Raw genomic sequence first — 19,589 nt, 5'->3', positions numbered from 1 at the left:
AAAGGCTATGCAAATATTCTAAAATCTTCTTTCTGAGATTTAGTTAACCAGACTGCTGGCTGTTTTTAAACAGCCTATTGAATTGAAAATGTTGTGAGAAATTTGTATGCATGAATAAAACATCTTATCAGCTCTAATTTATCAACTAAAGATTTGTCAAAAATAAATGCACAAAAATAAGCAAAAAAATACAAAATGATTTATACATCACTCTATTTGTGATGCTGATACAAATATGGAAACTATCAATGAACTTTTGAAAAAAAAAATTCCTAAAAATACAACTCCTGTATCTTATTTTATTTAAATGCTACCTCTTATTGTTCCCTGAAGCATTTAAAAATATCAAAAAATAAGACAAATATGTAGGTAGGGTTTTATATTCAACCGTTCTAATTTTTTCAGGAAAAAAAAGCAATTCTCAAGAATTTCACAAATCAACTTTACTTTGTATTTTTATAAATAATAAACTTTGTCATCGATTCCTTATGTCCAAGTAAACAATTTGTTAAAAAAAATACCCTTTTTAAAAATTTGTTATCGCCGAAAACTCGATTTTGACAAACTTAACCACCTTTGGTTTTCTTGATTTCAATTAGACAAAAAATGAGCTTTTAAGGGTATGAAAGACGTTTTTTTTGGGCAAGTTATGAATTTTTGAAAAAAATTGTGGAATGTGGAAATGAAATTTTGGAAAGTATCGAAAATGCACACAATTTCTTTAAAGACATTGAATTCTAAATCGTTGTTTTAATAAAATATATTGATAAAGTGAACAATTATTGAGTTATAGCCATTTTAGGTTAAATTATTCAACAAAATTGTACTTGGGTAATTCTCCACCAACTCACATGAAATCGGAAAAAGTTGCCCCGATCCCTCTTCGATTTTCGCACTGCTTGTTTGTAGGGATTTTTCTAAAATAAAAAAAAACAAACCGGATACACTCACTCATCACAAAAATATTTGTTTTGAAAAAATAATTCTGATTCTCGCAATGCACGAGTCATAACAATCGTTCAAGGGGTCATTCTTATGCAAAATTAGCTGAGCTTTCCGAAAAAAAAATCTTTCAAAAGCACACGATTGAGTTTTATGGGTAAAAATTCGAAAAACTGGTCAAAATCATAACTTTTTCAAAAAACTTTTTTTGTAAAATTCTGATAACTCGTAAAGAATACATGCAAACTTCTTATGTCTATGCAGCAATTCCCTACGAAAACAGCATGATTCGAAAAAAAAGTTCTACGATCGGGCTCAAAATTTCAGCAATGACCTATACGTGTTAGGGTACCAAAATTTTCGTACTTGAAATAAGCAACTTCAAGTTATCGCCGTTTTAGTGAAAAAAGTCGATTTTTCCCCGTTTTCGTCATTTTCCCATTTTTGCGCGTGGCGCGTCGAAAAACTCATTTTTATTTTCAAAAAATCGTGTCTCAGAGTATCGAAAACATAACTTCAGCAATTTTTTGATATGTTATGTGAAATTTTCCGAGGAATTCGATAAAAATATTTTCAGTCATAGGCCCTTTGGTCCCGAGACCTTCAAAACAGCATTTTAAGTTTTTATACGACCTTTTCAAATGATAACCTAGATTTTTGAAACTTCTTACTATTTTTCCCAAATAGCCAAACTAATCACCTTTCTTTTGCGTCTAGGACAACTAAAATTGGATGAAATGGCGCGGCGATATGATTTTTTGAAAAAAGTGGTTTTTGCGAAAATCGACGAAAATTGCCATTTTTCGAACCACCCTAACACGTCGTAGGTCACCCTAATGGCCAATCAAAAAAATACGGGTCTAATTATATCGGCCAAGAAAAATTTTGATCATTAGTTTTCAAAATATGTAACAAAAATTTCAGCGAAAAAAAACTTTGTTCGGTATAAAGAAAATAGAATTTTGGAAGGTTGAAAACTTGGCTTGTTGAATATTACCTCTTTTTTTAAGTTATTTTACAAAAGCTTTTGATAATATTTGCAACAGCCTTGCTAAAAAAATTCAAAGATTTTTGTTTTAAGATTCATAACAAGTAAAAATAACACAAATATATAACTTCAACGAAAAGGCGCAAAACAAAACACATTTAACAAATATCATTTGAATCAATTGGCAACCAATCGATGACCAATCGTTTCTTACAAGAAAACACACTTATTACTATTGTAAATCGCTCCATTTATAGCGACAAAAACATTTAAGCCGCACCGCGGACCCACCTTCGGGGAGTGTGAAAATATTTTCACACCAGCATCATCTTCCATCGACCACTCTGAGGGCAGGGATTCCCGGTAACTAGCAGCTGCTCAAATGTTCAGTGGAAACCAGTTTGAATTATGCGCGAATTGCTTGAAATGCGAGCTCAATAAAAACATGCAATATTTGCATCTTTGTGGGCACAAACTGTTGTTTTTTGTCTGGAGTCTGTTTTGAGAAAAGATCTGGAAGCACTAGACAAAGGATGTTTCTTTAATTTCAATTTGCTGGAATTTTGTTTGTAAAGTTGGGACGATCTGACACGATTAAGACACTTTGTTATTTATTTTAAATTGTTCTTTGGAACGGAGAATTTTCAATTTCCAAGATCTCGACTGAGCTGCTCTCACCCTGATTGGCACGGATCAAGTATTTTTCTTTGCTGGAACAATATTTTCCCTGCCTCAGCTTCCGAGACTCTTGAGAAGCTTTTGCAACTTTCTGCAACTGCATCGCTGCCTCTGCTGACGCACGGACCGATGCAGTTTGAGAATTGATCTTGGAAAAAAGTAATCCGGGAAAAATAAACATTCCACCACTTGTATTTTCTAGGGATTTCCGCTTCTTTTCTTTGGATGCTGTGGATTCAAAGGGTTTTGTTGCCTTGAGAGAGTGTGGGCTTAAATAGAATTCTGTCTAAATTTTCAACACAAACTTTTACCAACAAATAATTTAAAAAATCAATATTTTATCAAAACTGAGTAACTGTTTTAAAAGTTTAAAATAAAATTGTTCATAAAAAGTACAGCCAACCCCACCCTTCTGGAAGTGCATTCCAAGCTGCTGCATCCCGCTCAATTTTCCTCCCGTTTAGCGCTGCCAGGGGAGGAAGCTGCAACTCGAGTGGAATCAGATTTGATTTACCTTCTTCCTCGAATCTCCCGCAGCAGAGCAGTGTCGTGACTTCGTCACGATGCAGCAAATCTAACAGTTCTTTCTCGATAGATATTTCTTCTCCTCCTAGACACTTCTCGTTACAGAAAAAAAAGAAAACATTTTTTATTTTGTTTTCCGCTCAAAACTAAGTTGCAATTGTCTTATCGCAGTTTTCCTCTTCCCGCTCTCCTGCAGAGTTTTATATTGCATCATCATGATCTGTTTTCCTTTTGGCTTTCTTTTTCCTCGAGGAGGAAAAATTGCCCAGTAACTCACACACACACAGTTCTACACAGCCAGGAAATAAAATGTTTTTCTTTTGGCAGTTTTGCAGCAGCAGCAACCAATCAACCGGAACAGAAGCAGAACACCACGTTAGAAAAGCTCCTCCAGTAGAGTTGGAAGTGGCTCGTTACTGGTTGTTGATGGTTTAGGGAGAGTTTTGCCTTCCGACTTGTTGGGGAACTGGAAAATAAATCTCAGCTCATCTTGGGAGGATGTTCTTTTGCTGATATTGAACTCGTTTCCGGTGTAAGATTTGAGATCAGCTGAATTTAAAAAAATAAAAAATTCTTTTGAAGACTTCACAGAACTTTTTTTTTCGATTCCAGAAGGTAACTTTGAGCAATTTCTTCTAAAAACATGATTTCGCTCGGGTTCTCTTCAATTTTTTTTTAATTTTTATGCACTTGCAAAGATTTTTTATATTTTATTTCTATGGCTTTTCTACAACTTCAAATGATAATGTGAGATGTGTTTTGCTAGATATATTTTTTTGGATGATTTTTATACTTTTTTCATAACAAATTAAATTGGAAATTGCCAACGAAATTTCAAAATGGGAAAAGTATAAAAGTGCTGTTAAAATGTTTGTTGTGAAAAAGGTAAGGCTGGGACATTTTTTTGAGTTTTTGTTACTTAGCTCTGGTCGAGAACGAGCCCCCAAATTGCCAACCAAATTTTTTAAACATAAAGTTCAAAATGTCAATAAATTCATGAAAATATTTCATTCTTGATAGGTAATCTTGCACTATTTATGCAGAAATACAAAAAAAAACGAAAAAAATTGCAATGACCTTAAAAGTAATACAAGTAAATTTGGCAAAGTTCACATTTCTTGACAAAGATTCTAAGAAATAATAATTTGAAACAGTAATTTAAATTCCTAGGCTTAAAAATATACAGCAAGGGATAACGGTGATTTCAAAAGAAGTGAAAAGTATTTTTTAAGTAAAATGATTACCTGGAAATTATTGTTTTCTTTTAAGTAACGAAAGAATCTTCAATGCAATTAAAAATCTCATATGAGCAATTCTCTACGAAATTGGTTAACTGCAACCATTTTTATTTTTTCTATTTTTTTATTTGGCTCAAACATGGTTGGACCATAGAGCCAGCCAGCCAGCTTTCAATACAAAAATTTTACGTAAATATTTGAAAATCTGTAACTTTTGAAGGAATTTTATGATTGATTTAGTGTCTTCAGCAAAGTTTTATGTATTGATGAGGACTATTCAGAAAAAAGGTACATAGAACAAAATATTCCCCGCAAATGAACTTTTTTTATACAAAAATTTAATTTCTTAAAAACCATTTGTTTTAAATTTCTGAATTTTGACAAAGAAATTTGTCCTAAGGGCACTGTCTACGGAGTCAATGTCGCTCGGGAGACATTTACCAAACCATACGATTTAGGGGAATATGGGTATCGAAATTCATGGGTTTTGAAATTGGACATGAAAATGGACATTTGAACAGTAAAGGCAAATGATTGAAATTTTATGAAATTAGATTACTTTTTCAAAACAACCAATTCGCCATGGGTTTCCTATTTAGATAAGATCTTTTGAAAAAAGTTAGCGAGAAACAGAATAAACGCCAATTTATGGTTTTTTGAAAAAAAATAAAGTTTTTGGTCAAACAATTTTTTGGGTTAGTTTTAATGAAAAATTAAATTTACAATCGAAAGAAACATTGTGGGCGAATGTTAGTCTTGATACCAAAATTAAAAAAAAATCGGAATGATAATAAAATTTCACAAATGTATCATTTTTAAACATTGAAAATTGGTTAGTTAGTTGCTGAGATGTTGCATTAGAAAATGTGGAAATGTTTGGATGAAACTTAAGCAACTTATTTTTTTATTTTATTTTCTATATTTCTGCAACCAGAGGTCCACTGTAAATTTTCAGAATATTTCGAGAAAAAAAACATTATCAGGAATGGACATCATCTTTTTTCTATGGACTGCTGTCGAAATTGTATGGAGTCTTGTATGGGTGAACCAATGACACAAAATGGCTTCTTTGGTCGTAGGAAAGGACCCCACAAAATTTGAACCAAATAAAAAAAATCAAAAAAATCAATTTCCGGTCTAAGTGGAGAATTGCTCATATCATCGTTTACGGTAGTCTCACTTGTACGTGCGTCAAACGCATCCTGACCTGAAATCCCTTTGTCGCACTTACATCAATTTTCAGGGAGTGACAAGATAGCACGACAAGATTGAAACTACTTTCATATGAAAAGTGACATAAAATTTCGGAGCTTTTTTGGTTTTCATTGAATATCTCAGGATTGAAATCGAATTTTGGGGATCTGTGAAGGTCAAAAGGTGAGGCATTGTGAGCTGCACAAAATGGCGTTTTTAACTCAATTCCAGGTCCAAAATGCACGTACGACAAGTTAGCACGATGGCGTTGTTCTAATACTTCAAAGAATAAAGGATTGTAAAATTCATTCTCCATGTTTAAATCTCAACAAATTAAACAACATAGTAACAATAGTAATTTACAAAAATAACTTTGTGTTATTTTTAATAAAATTAAAAATAAACAATTATGAGCAAAAGTTGAAATGAATTAAAAAGATTTTACCTCTGAATTTATTATAATTATATTGTTTACCTAATTCTCTGTGTCAAAATGCATTATGTATCAGTACCGTAGACTTGCAATTTTAAGTTTAAAAAATAATCAAGAAATATTGATTTATTTATCAACATTTTTAAGTTTTCAGAAAAAAAAATTTATCGTAACATTTTTTTCCTGAAAAGTCTTAACTTATGTTTAAAGCGAGTAACAGAAGATTCAAGCTTTTTGCCATGCGCAGAGCTATCTTTTCAACATTCTGAGTGTATTTCTCAAAACACTGAGTTTATTCAAGGGAGCCACGATTTCTCGAGATTGGATGGACCAAATTGGCTGGAATTCTGGGTGAAGACTTTGAAGATATATTCCGATGCATGATTTTTTTTTTAAATTATGAAATATTTTCATAGCTTTTAATGTGGACAGCTGTCAAAATTGTATGGAGACTTGTATGGACAAATCAAATAGCTCCAGAAATGAATAAAAATCGTATGTTTATCTTTCGTACAAAATTGAATTGATTGAAAATCGCACAATAGCAACTCGCTGACTTATGCCAACAATTCAAATCCTCTTAAGCTACGGACATTACCAACAATCGCCGTCATTAATCGCCCCCCTCAACTATGAATGCCGATATTTGTATGCTAATTGTCCGTTCAGTAAACCACCCAAACAAAGCCATTGCAGCGGAACCCAATTGAACCGCAATCCGCAATAGTAAAAGAGCAAATATGGCGATTTGTCACATTTGACCCGATTCCGTCATCATCGTCGTCGGACTTGGCTTGACAACGGATTTGTGTCCATGTCCATGTCAAATTGCTAACCCCTTTCAACTACAGCTAGTCAACCTAGAGGAGTGGGGGTTATTATCAGCGTTCGGTGCACCGTTCAATGTCACTCCCATTAATATCCCGGTCCTCAATCCTCCTTGAGGAAAGGTGAAACATGCCCCAGTTTTGACCCAAACCGTTGAGGAACTTTCGCTCGAAACACGTGACAAACGGTGTTAGTGAGGAGCAATATGACGAACGCAAACAGGGGAAAAACCTTGGAAAATAGAGCACGTCTGGTAGAGAAGAAGCAACTAATCTCGGCACTCATATATTTATCACCCCATAACGTCAAAAAGTTTAATTGCTCGTTCGAACACGAACGCACGGAGCTGTTGGGGTCGATCCGGTTCTGGGTTGAGGTTGATGGTGGTGCTGGTCTGGACCAATGTCTTGACATTTGCTTGTGACGGAGAGGTTCAACGGATTTCGTACGACATGGACACGTGACGGGGAGGAATCTGGGATCAGGGATGAATTTCCTCAACTTGATCTAGATGGCTGTAACTTTTGACTCTTAAGTCCAAATTGACTTAACAAAAAATAAAAATATTTGTTTTAAGAGTTTTAAAAGAGCCTCCAACGTCACTTTGCTTTCAAACTTAATCCTGAATTTATACGTTCAAGAAACTGTTTTTTTTTTACTTTCTCTAAATTTGGTCGTAGAAAGCGTAGATTGCGAGATAAAATTTTCATGTATTAGAAAAAGTTACTTGAGTTGGTAGCCCAAAAACTTTCTAAAAGACCAAAAAATTCCCAAAACATATTCCCGAAAAGTAAGTTATTCAAAATAACCTTAACCGTGAACCACCCTAATTTTCAACTAAACCAAAATTTTCCCCTTTCCGTTTGCAACAACTCTTCTGAAGACTCCAAAGCTCCAAACATTGCCATAATCTAGTACACGGAATAAATCAATTCTCAAAATCGTGAATTAAATTCACGAATGCGAGAACCACGAAGGAATATATGCACGTTTATGGTGCAAATGCACCATACTCATGAATAAATTCCTTCGTGGTTCTCTCATTCGTGAACTTAATTCACGATTACGAGAATTGAATCTGTTTATCTTGCTGTTCTCAGCAAAAATGTAAGTATGTATTTATCACGAACATTCAAGAAATTAAATTACATCAAAAACGAAGTTGACTTTATAGCTGTCAGCCACCATTGCTAGTACCAACCACTAGTGTCTTCCTTTTATCTACAAGGACTTCGCCGCCCTGGGCTCCTAAGTGTATGAAAGTATGGCACGGAGTGACGGCGCCGAATACACATATTTACACAAAGAATTTTAGAGCGCCCGCCGCGGGATTCGAACCGGCACCTCTGGATTGTGAGTTTAGTGCGCGGTCCGATTGATCCACACGGGCGGGACAATTACATCAAAAATATCTAATATGATCCAAGATCAAACCAAATTTGTTTTTTTTTTTTCAAACCGAATCTCAAATTGGATATTTAATTGAAATACCTTTTTCGATAAGCCGAAACGATTAAAGATCTGTTTACTCTGAGGTGACTTGAATAACGTTTTTATTTAATTTTTTGCTTTCCTAATTTGAAATTCCATTACAAAGAAAAAGGTATTAAATTAACGACAGGAATACAATAAGACAAAAGACACTCCAGCGAAAACGGCAAAATATGAAATTCTGATGAAATGTTAAAATAGTAAATAATGTTTTTATTGACACATTTCCTTTTTTTGCAAAAAAAAAAACATCTTTACCAAAAAGCTTTACATTTAATACTAGAATAAATCAAAGATTTTTTGTTAGAATTAATGCTTAGTTTCATAGAGGCAAAAACTTAAAAAAATTGAGGAGTGTAAAAATCATAAAATAAAATCAAAAATATTTGCTCATGATTGAAGAAAAGTTAAGATATGTTGAAATCACACGGTAAGTTGATTTATTAAATTAATATACTTTTTTAACTACTTATGCTTTAAATAATGCAAATATTAAGTATAATCAGTATAGGGACCATCCAAAAACCACGAGGACACTTTTTTGAAATCTCAGTTGATCAAAATTTAAACCTTTTTTTGCGCTTCTTCTGAATTTTTTGACTATGATTTTAAAAGTTTTTGATGTTTTTGAATGTGTATAATAAGGTCAAAACTAATTAATTAAAATTTTCCATTGCTCATTAATCGCCTATCGTTGAAGGTTTAAAAAAGCAACTTCTTTCCGGATCTCTGACCTAAAATATTACTCAAAAAGATTCAAATTGATCTGATTTTGTTTAATTTAAAATGATGAAAATTTTCATTAAAAGAGCACGCAGCTAGCAAACTCTAAACTTAGTAACATGTACCCTCCCTGTAAAGGCTTATGAATTTATCTCAGTTGAAAGGCTCTCCAAATCTCTGAATTGCAAATGAAACATCCTGGGGCAGAACTGGTAAAATCTAATAAACGCTAATTGAATTGAATTGAAAATGATGAAAAAGGATACTGTCAACCGGGACGAATCAGGACTACAGTCTGAATTGGAACAGCAGTTTTTAAAACACTTAAAAGCTTGAAATTTGGACAAAGATGTACTATTTTTGTTGTTCTGTGTCTGTTTTAACCCAAACCGATAAAAATATCCAAATGTATTGTGTGTGTGTGTGTGCAACCAACCAAACGGGACCACGCAGCCGCTTCTTACAAATTGAGTTGTTTCCATGTATTTTTAGATCTACATCCTATACATGCAAATAACTCGCATAGGCATTTGGAAGGTGTTAGCTCTGCCGAGCTTCGGTGACCCATTTCTACGCTGGCTAGCCGAGCGCGAGGTACTTCTGCTTTATCGACAAACCCCGCCCTGAAGAACGTTTGCATCAATCGGATTCAAACGTTATTTAGAACATCCGAACCCTTGTCAAATGGACAAGGACCCAGCGCGTATATAGTTGGTAGTAACAGTATTCCTAATTCCAGTCATAGCTCACCAAGTCGCGATGGCCTAGTGGTTAGCATTTTTGCTTACCGATCCAAAGGACGGGGGATCGAACCCCGACTCGAGCGACTTTGGTTTTTCGTTCATGTTCAGAGTTTCAAGATTTATATTTCCTATACTTTCTCGTTGGGAGCAGATGGGTATCGAACCCAGTACCATTCGCCTACAAAGCGAACACCGTAACCAGTCAGCCACGGCCGCTCCTCGATAAAAATATCCAAATGTATTGATGTAAAAAGGCTAAAAAGCCAAAAAAGCTGTCCCGATTCACCCCAGATGACGGTACTGTCAAATTTTATGATATATAATCTTACACAGTAAAAAATCATTGAAACATTACATCTGGGAATGAGTACATCATTTATGTCAGAGAAAATATCTAATTTTACCTCTAAATGTGTAAATTTACCTGCTTTATTATGTACACAGAAAAAAAATTATGGTAATATTCATCAGGAAATGGTGACAGATTTTGTGTCAAAAAATGTGAAAATGGTGAATTTTCATCAGTTTCTGGTGAATATTCATCATATTCACATTTTTAGACATTTTTTAGGTAAAATTACCAAATTTTCAACGTTTCAGAATTCATTCAAGAGTTACTATTCAACCTTACCATATTACACCTTCCAAATTTACATATTTTTTTTTATTATGTACCAGGCAATTGACTGGTCGAAATCAATTTATTTGAGGTCAAAATTAAATTTAAATAAGATATTTTTTCATGATTTGATTTTTTTAATATTCATAGAAATATAATTGAATCTCTGAATAATCAAATTTAAGATAGTCGACTACAGACTGAATTAGAAAAAATCAGTTGAATTTTTGGGAAATATTTTGCTATTTTCGAGAGCTACAGAATTCTTGTCATGCCTATACTTTGATTTATTTTTTGCAAAAATTAGGCCAGGAAATCAAGATTTGTAAAATTTGCCTTAAAAAACTTTTTGCCGGTTTTCAGGTTTTGTTGAGTTATTTTGTTTCATATCCGACTTTATAATTGAAAGAACATTTATTTTTTTAAACTAACAAGAAATGCAGAATTTTCTAAATATCTCGTGAAACTAAGTAAATTAAAGTTATTTTTTCATTTAATTTACACTAAACTATTATGGACCAACCCTGAAACCAAAAAGTGACAAGTGATCAACCAGCGTGACTTCATCCCATACTGGACTTGAGATTGCTCCTTTTGCTCACGAAGTAGTGCGAAAGTCTCCCTAGCAGTTTCCTCCCCCGCTGGTTTGCTGCGTGATCACTACGTGTAAATCGTCCTCCTGACGAGCCTCAAGTCTCAACTGTAGACCGCGACTCTTCAGCCAGCAACACGCATCTAAAGTTAAAGTGATCGTTATTGATGCTAGGTGTGTGTGTGTCCCCTCGAAAAGCTCAACTCTGAGTACTCTGACAAAGCATGCAGTTTTGAGTTAAAAAAAAAGTGGAGAGGGGGAGGGGGTAACTGAAAGCGAAAATCAACAGCCTGAACATGAGTCAAATGTGGAGCTGCTGCTAGCTGTCAGCAATTAAGTCATTTGTTTGCTAAAAAGATTTACTGCGGCGCACTGTGTGTGTGGAGCGACGTTTCCTTTCAGACCTACCACCTTTGAGGAGTTATGTCTGGGCGATGGTGTTGTACTACTAAATAGACCGAATCAGCAGGGGGTGGGCAGAAGAAACGGGAGGTCTCTCAAGTTTAGTTTCTTGAGGGGAAACCTACATCGAAAGTGGTTTCTGTTGTTGGCTGCTGAAGTGATTAACAAGGGCTTTAGAAAATAGTGATCGATATATTGTGAGGTCAGTCTGGTCTCTTGGTTAAGGACTTCAAGGTTCAAGGAATTTTACGTACGCGTTTTATCTGTGTCTCAGGAACAAAGGTGGTAACCTTCTGAGTAGAGCAAAACTGGGCGTGATACTTAATGGGGACTGAGTGGATTTGTTGAGTTGATGACAAAAGAATTTAAATTAGAAGCAAAACCTGACCCTCTGCTGCAACGCATTCCCAATGCACAGAAAAATTCCCAACTCTTGCCTTATCGTGACAACTTCATTCAAAAACATCATTGCCCGACCATTCCATCACAATTAATTTGCACGTTGACTTATCTTATCGCTCTCATCAACCCAAAACAAGTAAATTTCCATGATAAGCTTGCCTCTGCTTTCTACCAGCAACCTGTGCTCAAAAAGTTTGTTTCTGCTCTAAGCACTCACGAGGCACGAGTCACAACACCTACAAACTGTGATAGTCATACCTGCCAGCTGATAAGAACTGCTTGGTTTGCAAACATTTTCGCTGGAAGTGTAAATATAAATAAATATGTCCCAGCACTTACCTTGATTACTTTCGACCTGCACGTCTTCGTAGTCGTTGTCCGCGCTGGCCATCGTCTCTGGAGTCACTTCCGAGTCCACCTTGCAGTCCGGAACGTCCACCGAAGGTGGTTCCACTTCTTCACTTCCAAGAACTTCCTCCGTCACTTCACTGACTACCTCCTGAACTTGAACCACTTCCTCTGCCTCACTTGGCTTGTCCTCCTCCTCACTTCCACTCGAGCCCTCAATTCCAACAATGATTCGCTCATGAATCTGTTGGATCTGCTGCTCGGCACCGCTCCCGTCCTCGTCCAGTTGGGCCTTGACCAGTTCCTCAAAGTCGCTGTCTACGGAGTCGCCCACGACAACCGCCAGCAGTTCGTCCACAACCGCGTCGTCCTGCTCGACCTTGACCGCGGCGGTCACTTCCGACCCACTCTCCACTCCATCCATTTCCGGAACGTCGTTATCGCCAACGAGCTCGTTCGTCAACTGATCTGCTACCTCTTCCACGACCTGGCTGGCGGCCGTGCCATCTTCTGGCAATACAATCTGCTCGTTGTTTGGCACGATAGCGTCATCGTCATCGTGCTTATCAGTAACAGCTGGAACACCTTCGTCGGTATCATTTGATGAAATAGTGGCAGGCACGTCAGACTGGGTGGCTTGATCGCCGAGTTCAATTTGTTCGGGTTGTTCTGGGATGGCATCCGGAATATCTTCCTCTTGGTTGACTATTGGTTCTGCTGGATATTCCGGAGGAGAAGCAGGACGTTCGTAGTGATGGTGGCCGTTCAGCTTCGGCTTGGGTTCGCGATGCTGGTTGTTGTTGCTGTCGTTGATGAGCGTTTCCTCGGCGGTGTCGATGATGACGATGGGACTGTCGAGGGGAAAAGGAAATGGTTAGTTTCAACAGCAAAAAACGAGTTTGAAAGTTGCATAAACAAATTTTGTATCGTTCTAACTTTGTATATTTTGGGATAACAATGGATGAAATAACTTTAAATTTAATTAAGATAAAGAGCATTTCAAAAAAGCGAAATGTAGAACGTTTACAAAAGATTTTGCTAAAGAAAAGTTAAAAAAATGTGAATGGGTGAATTTTGCGGGCATTTCAGGGCTTGATTCCTTAGGTGTACTGATGACCTAGAGCTTTGACTTTTAAGTTCAAATGTGATTTATCCCATAAAATCGGTGCGTTTTGTTTTTTGACAGTTTTTAGCCCAGATGCGATATTTGTATTTTTCAAAAACCTTACGAGCGCATAGTTTGTGTTCCAGGGAACAACTTTGCTGAAGAGAGCGAAAGATTTGCCCACTGTTAAGAATGTTACAGAATTTATAACATCGCCACAGAAAACTTTAACTTTTTCTGCTCCTGCAGAAAAGATCCAGGTTAGGTATCGCAACGCTCATGCAGCTAAGCGTAAAAAACGTAAAAAAAATAAATCATTGAAAAAAACATAAATTAATGATTCTATACACATGCATTACATGCATTTTTAATCTAATAAAGACAATCATTTTACAAATTTTGATATTTTTTACACCAACAAAAAAACCATATTTTGTGTTTTTTTTTTTTGGCTTTTTTCAAGAGGATCAAAATAAACAACATTTGAGCTATGATTCAGCATGGGCTAAACATAATTGGCAACAATGTCAGCTATTCAAAAAACATTGATAATTTTTTTTTTATTTGGACAAAACACATAATTTCATAAATGTTTTCGTTTCTGGAAACCAAAATCTTCTTAAGCAAATTTTCTGAACCTTAAAAAAATATTTTTTAAAGAAATGGACTACCAAGTCATAAAAAACGCAAAACAGAAAAATGAAATTTCAAAAATTTATTTCATGTGTTTCATTTATTTTATCAAAATTTTCTGAGAAGCATTTTTGGATTTCTAATCCGGATTAACATCTAAATATTAAAATTAAAGTTTTTATTCGTCCGTGTTTTTTGTTGCTTTCTAAAAATAATGTTATTTTACTCAACAATATTTGCAGCATTGCCATTTTTTTTAATCTCAAAAGTTAATCCTGATATTTTTTCTACAAATTTGACGAATAAACCAAATTGATCAGAAATTCCGTCAAACTTGCATGGAAACTTGCATAAACGAACTTATTTCGCAAAAAAAAAAACTCCTTTGAGCATAAAGAAGGACCTTTCAAAATTTAGGGTAAATCACAAAAAAAAAACAAAAAAAATCCTTCACATGGCTGGTTTCAGGAACTGCAACATTTCAAAAATATCAAATTAAGATAAGTTTTGTTAAGTTCCAGCGGAGAGTCGCCTTTTTCTGTAAAATTAATTTTTAAACTAAAATGTTTTGAAAAGTTTTGTAAAAGAATAATATCATTTCAAGTTTCAAAAAAAATATAAACTTAAAAATTATTCAACATTCGAAACAAATAATGAAAAAAGTTAGTTTTTTAAATAACAAGCTGTTTTTTTTTAAGAAATAAAGATCGGAGCTCACCACGAAAGAAAATAAAACCTTAAATTTGTGCAGAAAAACATTCCGCATAAATTGAAAATTGCATGCAAGTCTTACAAGTCTGGGGTAATGTAGGAAACTAAACTGATTATTTATGAAAACAAATGAATTCGTACCGCCGTTTAACCTTGTAAAATTAAAAAAATCCAAAAAGTCTAAAAATGCACTATTTGAATGAATTGACAAATGTAAACGATACATAATGTGCAAAACATTTAAAAAAAATATATAACAAATGAACATTTTAAGGCATTTTTTTAAGTTTTAAATAAAACATAATTATAATAGTTGAAAAAATAAGAAAAAAATCATAACATTATTTTCAACAGATCATTTTAAAATTAACAAAAATAAGATTCATTTATTTGGATAACAAGATATTTTTTGAAATGTGTTTTTTGATTTTTTTTGACTATCACAAAAATATATATCACAAAAATCAATCAGGCATCATTATACTTTATTTAAACGAAATTTGGATTCAAATCTTCTTTACAAAAATATTGTGCACTTTTATGCAAATATCTAAAAAAAATATTATAAAATGATTTTAAACACACACAAAATTTCAAAAGTTATTCTTCGAATTTGAAGTTTTGTTAAAAAATATTTTTTGACTAAATTTCTTGACTCATTTTAAGACATTTTTCAATAATTCAAAAATATTTGCTGCGAACTTTGTTATCTGTACAATTAATTTGCTTTTTTAAGCTTTTTACTAAGAAAATTTATTACTAAAATAATTTTCTAGTTTTCTGAAAACTACATCATTTTTTGCTTACTCATTTATTTAAAAAATCAATTTGAATAAAATGCCTCAAAACACCAAAACTAATATTTTAAGTAAACACATTCAAAATAGTATGAAATCAATAGTAGAATTATTCTGTACAACAATCCAAGTTTTTTTTATCGTATATTTTACAATTTTACGATTGATAATAATATTTTCTTCTCCCAGTTTTCAGTTTAATTCTAAAAACATCAATATAGAAATGATAAAAATTAAATTCAAACATAAAGCATGTTTTAATTTTAAACAAAAACATTGCTAAAGCGAAAGAAAAGCTAAATGCTTTCATTTACTTTTGAGTTAAAATATGTATAAATTTGATCAAAAGCTTGTTTTTTTAAATAAATATTCTAAATTTATTTATAGAATATTTCATTAACATCATTAAAGGCCAGTCATAGAACTATTTTGAAATGCAGTCACGGGCCGGATGAAATGGCTTCACGGGCCGTACGTTCGGCAGGCCTGCGTTAGACCGTTGCAAATATTTTTTGAAGTTTATGTCCCTCGACTCTGACCAAAGCCGAGGGGGGAGGGGGGGCAAAAAAATAAAACTTGAATTTGCGAGCCACGGTTTTAACATTTGAATGAAACAAGTTTTCAAAAATGCATTATACACCTGCCAAGTTGTTTTGCAATCATTAGTTTGCAAAATATCAAAGTATTTGCGAAAATTAAATTTTAAATAAAATTTTGGCCGATTTTAGCATGGCATACGTGGATGACGCCTTCATTGAAACAAATCTCGCCTTCTTTATCAAAAGGTCCTATGGTTCCATGGACCTTTGAAAATAACTAAATTAAAAACTAAAAGTAAATGCGGAGTTCGCTCTACAAAGAAAGCAAAACCTAACATTCGAACAGAAATTCATTCAGCATGAACGAAAATTGCATGCAAGACTTCAAGTCTTGTGATGTCTTTGGAATATCGACAGACGAGCGGTTTATTTATGTATTACTGTATTACTTAGAAAACATACTTTAACGATTTAATACTTTCAAAACAAAGTACATGTTTTCACCATATTTTGCATAAATTTTCTTAATTTTATTCATTGATAAATAAAACTGCTCGAACCTGGTTGCAAAGAATATTTAACGAAACTCAACTTGTATGCAATGTTGAATGCAACATATTTACAGCGGTACTGTTGAGAACCCCGCACAGTCCATCCCCCACCTACATTGCATAGTACCTTTTATACAAGCACCCAACATCCCCCCACTTGCATACAACCCGTTCAACCCACCAACCATCGCAACACTCACCCACTCTGCTGCTGCGCGTTCTCCAGCGACGAAAACTCCTCCTCGATCTCGACCTCCCCGATCGGCGGCAGCAGCGTGGTCGTCCAGTGGAAGTTAAAGTACGCCTCCGACGGCCCTCCGGCCACAATCTCCGGCGGTCCCAGCTTCTCCCCATCCTCGTCGCTGTACGCGTCGAACGCCCCACTGTCGTCATCGCCACCGCCCAGCGAGTCCTCAAACTCGTCCGGCGTTCGCGGCTCGTACGATCGTTCCTCGTCCTCGTCCTCTTCTGAGGATGAGGAACTCTCGATGTAGTTGTGGCTCGAGGAAGAGCCGTTGGTGGCCACGATTTTGATGCACTTTTTGACGACGACTTCGGGGCTGTTGCGGGTTTCTTTGGGCGGTTCGGGTTCTGGGTCGACGGCGATCGTCGTGGTTGTTTTGGTGGGAGTTGTGACCTTCGGGTGGAAGTCGATCAGTCGGGGTCGGTTGTCTACGGTGGGTTCCTTGGGAGGGTCGGCGAGGGCGCACTCGTGGATCACTTCGGTGGCTTCCTGGAGCCAGCTTTGGATCGTGTTGAACTCGTGTGGGTGGGTGGGTTGTGTTTTTGGGATTGGAGGAGCGGGGGCTTTTTGGCGTGGGGGTGCCACGACGCTGGTGCGTTTTTTGGGCTCGACTTGACGCGGGAGTGGTCGTGGAGGTTCCTTGAGGTCGACGTTCTCGTAGACGGAGGATTCCGGTTGGTTGGTGTCTTGGGAGATTACGATGTTCTCGTAGGGTTGGGCGGTTGGCTCGGGGACCACAGCCTGGATGGTAACGTTCTCGTAGTTTGCCGGTTGATGATCGCTGGCCTGGACGATCACGTTTTCGTAGTTGCGATTCTCGTCGACCTTTGCGATTGTGACGTTCTCGTACTCGTTTGGTTCGGCTTCGACCTCCAGCTGGACCACGTTCACCGTGGTAGGTGGGAAGGGAAAGAGTGCGTTCTCCAGCTTGTTGTCCAGGTTGAACTCCTTCTCAAGCAAGGTGAAAGGCTTCAACGCCTTGGCTAGTTCCAAGCTGGTTGGAACCGCGGAAATGGTGTAATCCTCCGAGGACAAGCTCGAGCAGATCGAGTACTTGTCTATGACTGTGGAGATTGTACTGGCAGTGTCGTCCGATTCGCTGATCAGATCGCTGATGTCGTCTGAGAACAGGTTCGAGTATACCTCGGCGTCCGGAGGATGCACGACCTCAACGATTTGCTTCGGTGGCGTAGCCTCCTCAGCTACCTTCTCAACGATCTTCCGCTTGTTCAACTTCCTCGGCGGAACCGGTGGTGGAGGTGGTGGACCACTTTTCCGCTCCGGAACGTCCCCATTCTCGTCGTAAAAGTTTTGTACCTTCCCCTCGCCGTTCCTCACCAGCAGTTTGATCGCCAAATTGCTCTCCTTCAAGCACTTGACGCACTCGATCCGGGTCATCCGCGTCACGCTAACCCCGTCAATCTCCAGGATCTCATCACCCTCCCGCAGAAACCCCCAACTGGCCTGAACCCGCGACGCCGGACTGTTCTCCGCGCACGACTGGATGAACAACCGCTGAATCTTCTCGTTGTTCTTAGTTCCACCCTGAAACTTCAGTCCAAACCCAAGTCTCTCCCCGGGTAACCGGTACACCAGAACCAGTTCCGGTTCCAACTCCTCACCGCCTTCCGGCGGGGCCACCCCACCGCTGTGGTTGATGGACAGTACTGTGACGAACTGTGAATCTGCTGAAGCGTCCCGGGGTGGCGACTCTTCGATGGCAGGCTGGCCAGCCGGCGGCTGTTCGTCCACGGAGACCACCGTTACGTACTTCTCCATGGTCGGGTTTTCACTTTCGTCGGCGACCACGTGTGAGGGGTTGTTGGTGAGTTGAGGTGGTCACGATCTAGTTGTACGGGGAGGGGTTCGCTTCTGTTTCCTTTCTTCTGGCGGTGGCGATTACGGCAATAGGCTCATTGACTATTTATAAGGAATTACATTTTTGGAATTCCGAGCGCGGCGAGCGTAAGTGCAGCGGGTTGGGCTTCGTTGGAGGGTCTGCGATCCAGCGTGTAGGGGTTTTGTGACAATCTGAAATAATAAGAAAAGGGAAAGGGATTAAGATCTTTTGTCAGAAATTCAGCCAAATATAAGATATTTGTACTTTGCAGTTTGCGTACAAATCCTATTGCATAAACCCACTAAATCATTCCGATTCGTTGCACTTTGATTGGCAAACCCACTGCACGGTGATCAATCAACGTTACACGGTCCATCGATACACAATGCAATAGCTGTGGCAGATTCTCCACGTGTGCTTCAATGGTACAAGTTGCCACACTAACCCGGGAAATATATAGATTAATAGCGTTCGATTTAAACCAATCAACTGGCGCTACCAGTGTGGGTGATCGATTGTTTCTTGGTGCGGATCAATCACAGCATCAAAATCTCATCTTTCGAGGGGTCTTTCATAAATAATTTAGAGAAAATTTAGCTTTTGTTATTTTTTAATTAAATCGCTTAATCAGACTCATAAACAAACTTTTTCCAAATAGTCACGTCATTCATGGACGACCCCCTATCACCACCACAAATCTCAACCAAATTAGTCTCGGAGAAGTCAGCACCAAAAAAAAACACGAATAATTGAAATTGAGCAAAATTGATACATCATCCGTGTGTGTGGAAGCGGGTAATTGGGGGTCAAAATTGTTGTTAGACTGTCGGAATTGGGCTGCGTGGAGTCGGAACTTGCAGTCAGGCTGGCGTCTGGCGCTTCATTTGACCCATATTTGTTATTTGAGGGGAAATTCATCAACTACGTAATATTGGAGGAATTAAAAAAAATCACTGGAAAAATCTAATTTAAAAAAAACAACGAAGTTTATGAATGACCCCTTTAGGCTCCCTCATCCAACGA

General features: G+C 36.9%; 1 protein-coding gene across 1 annotated transcript in view; it reads right to left on the bottom strand.

The window, feature by feature from the left end:
* Window positions 1-18,757, bottom strand: part of LOC120414035 (uncharacterized) — a 352,822-nt gene extending 334,065 nt beyond the window's left edge. The window contains exons 1-2 of the mRNA XM_039575057.2: window positions 16,683-18,757; window positions 12,138-12,997 (exon numbers count right to left, since the gene is read on the bottom strand). Coding sequence (XP_039430991.1) covers window positions 12,138-12,997; window positions 16,683-18,505 — 2,683 coding nt within the window. The 5' untranslated portion in view covers window positions 18,506-18,757. The remainder of the gene's footprint in view (window positions 1-12,137; window positions 12,998-16,682) is intronic.
* Between the last annotated feature and the right edge of the window lie 832 nt (window positions 18,758-19,589).

The sequence above is a fragment of the Culex pipiens genome, chromosome 2, assembly GCF_016801865.2.
Source record: "Culex pipiens pallens isolate TS chromosome 2, TS_CPP_V2, whole genome shotgun sequence".
NCBI lineage: Eukaryota > Metazoa > Arthropoda > Insecta > Diptera > Culicidae > Culex > Culex pipiens.
Note: the sequence above shows the minus strand (reverse complement) of the source record. Positions and strands in the feature narration are given on the sequence as shown.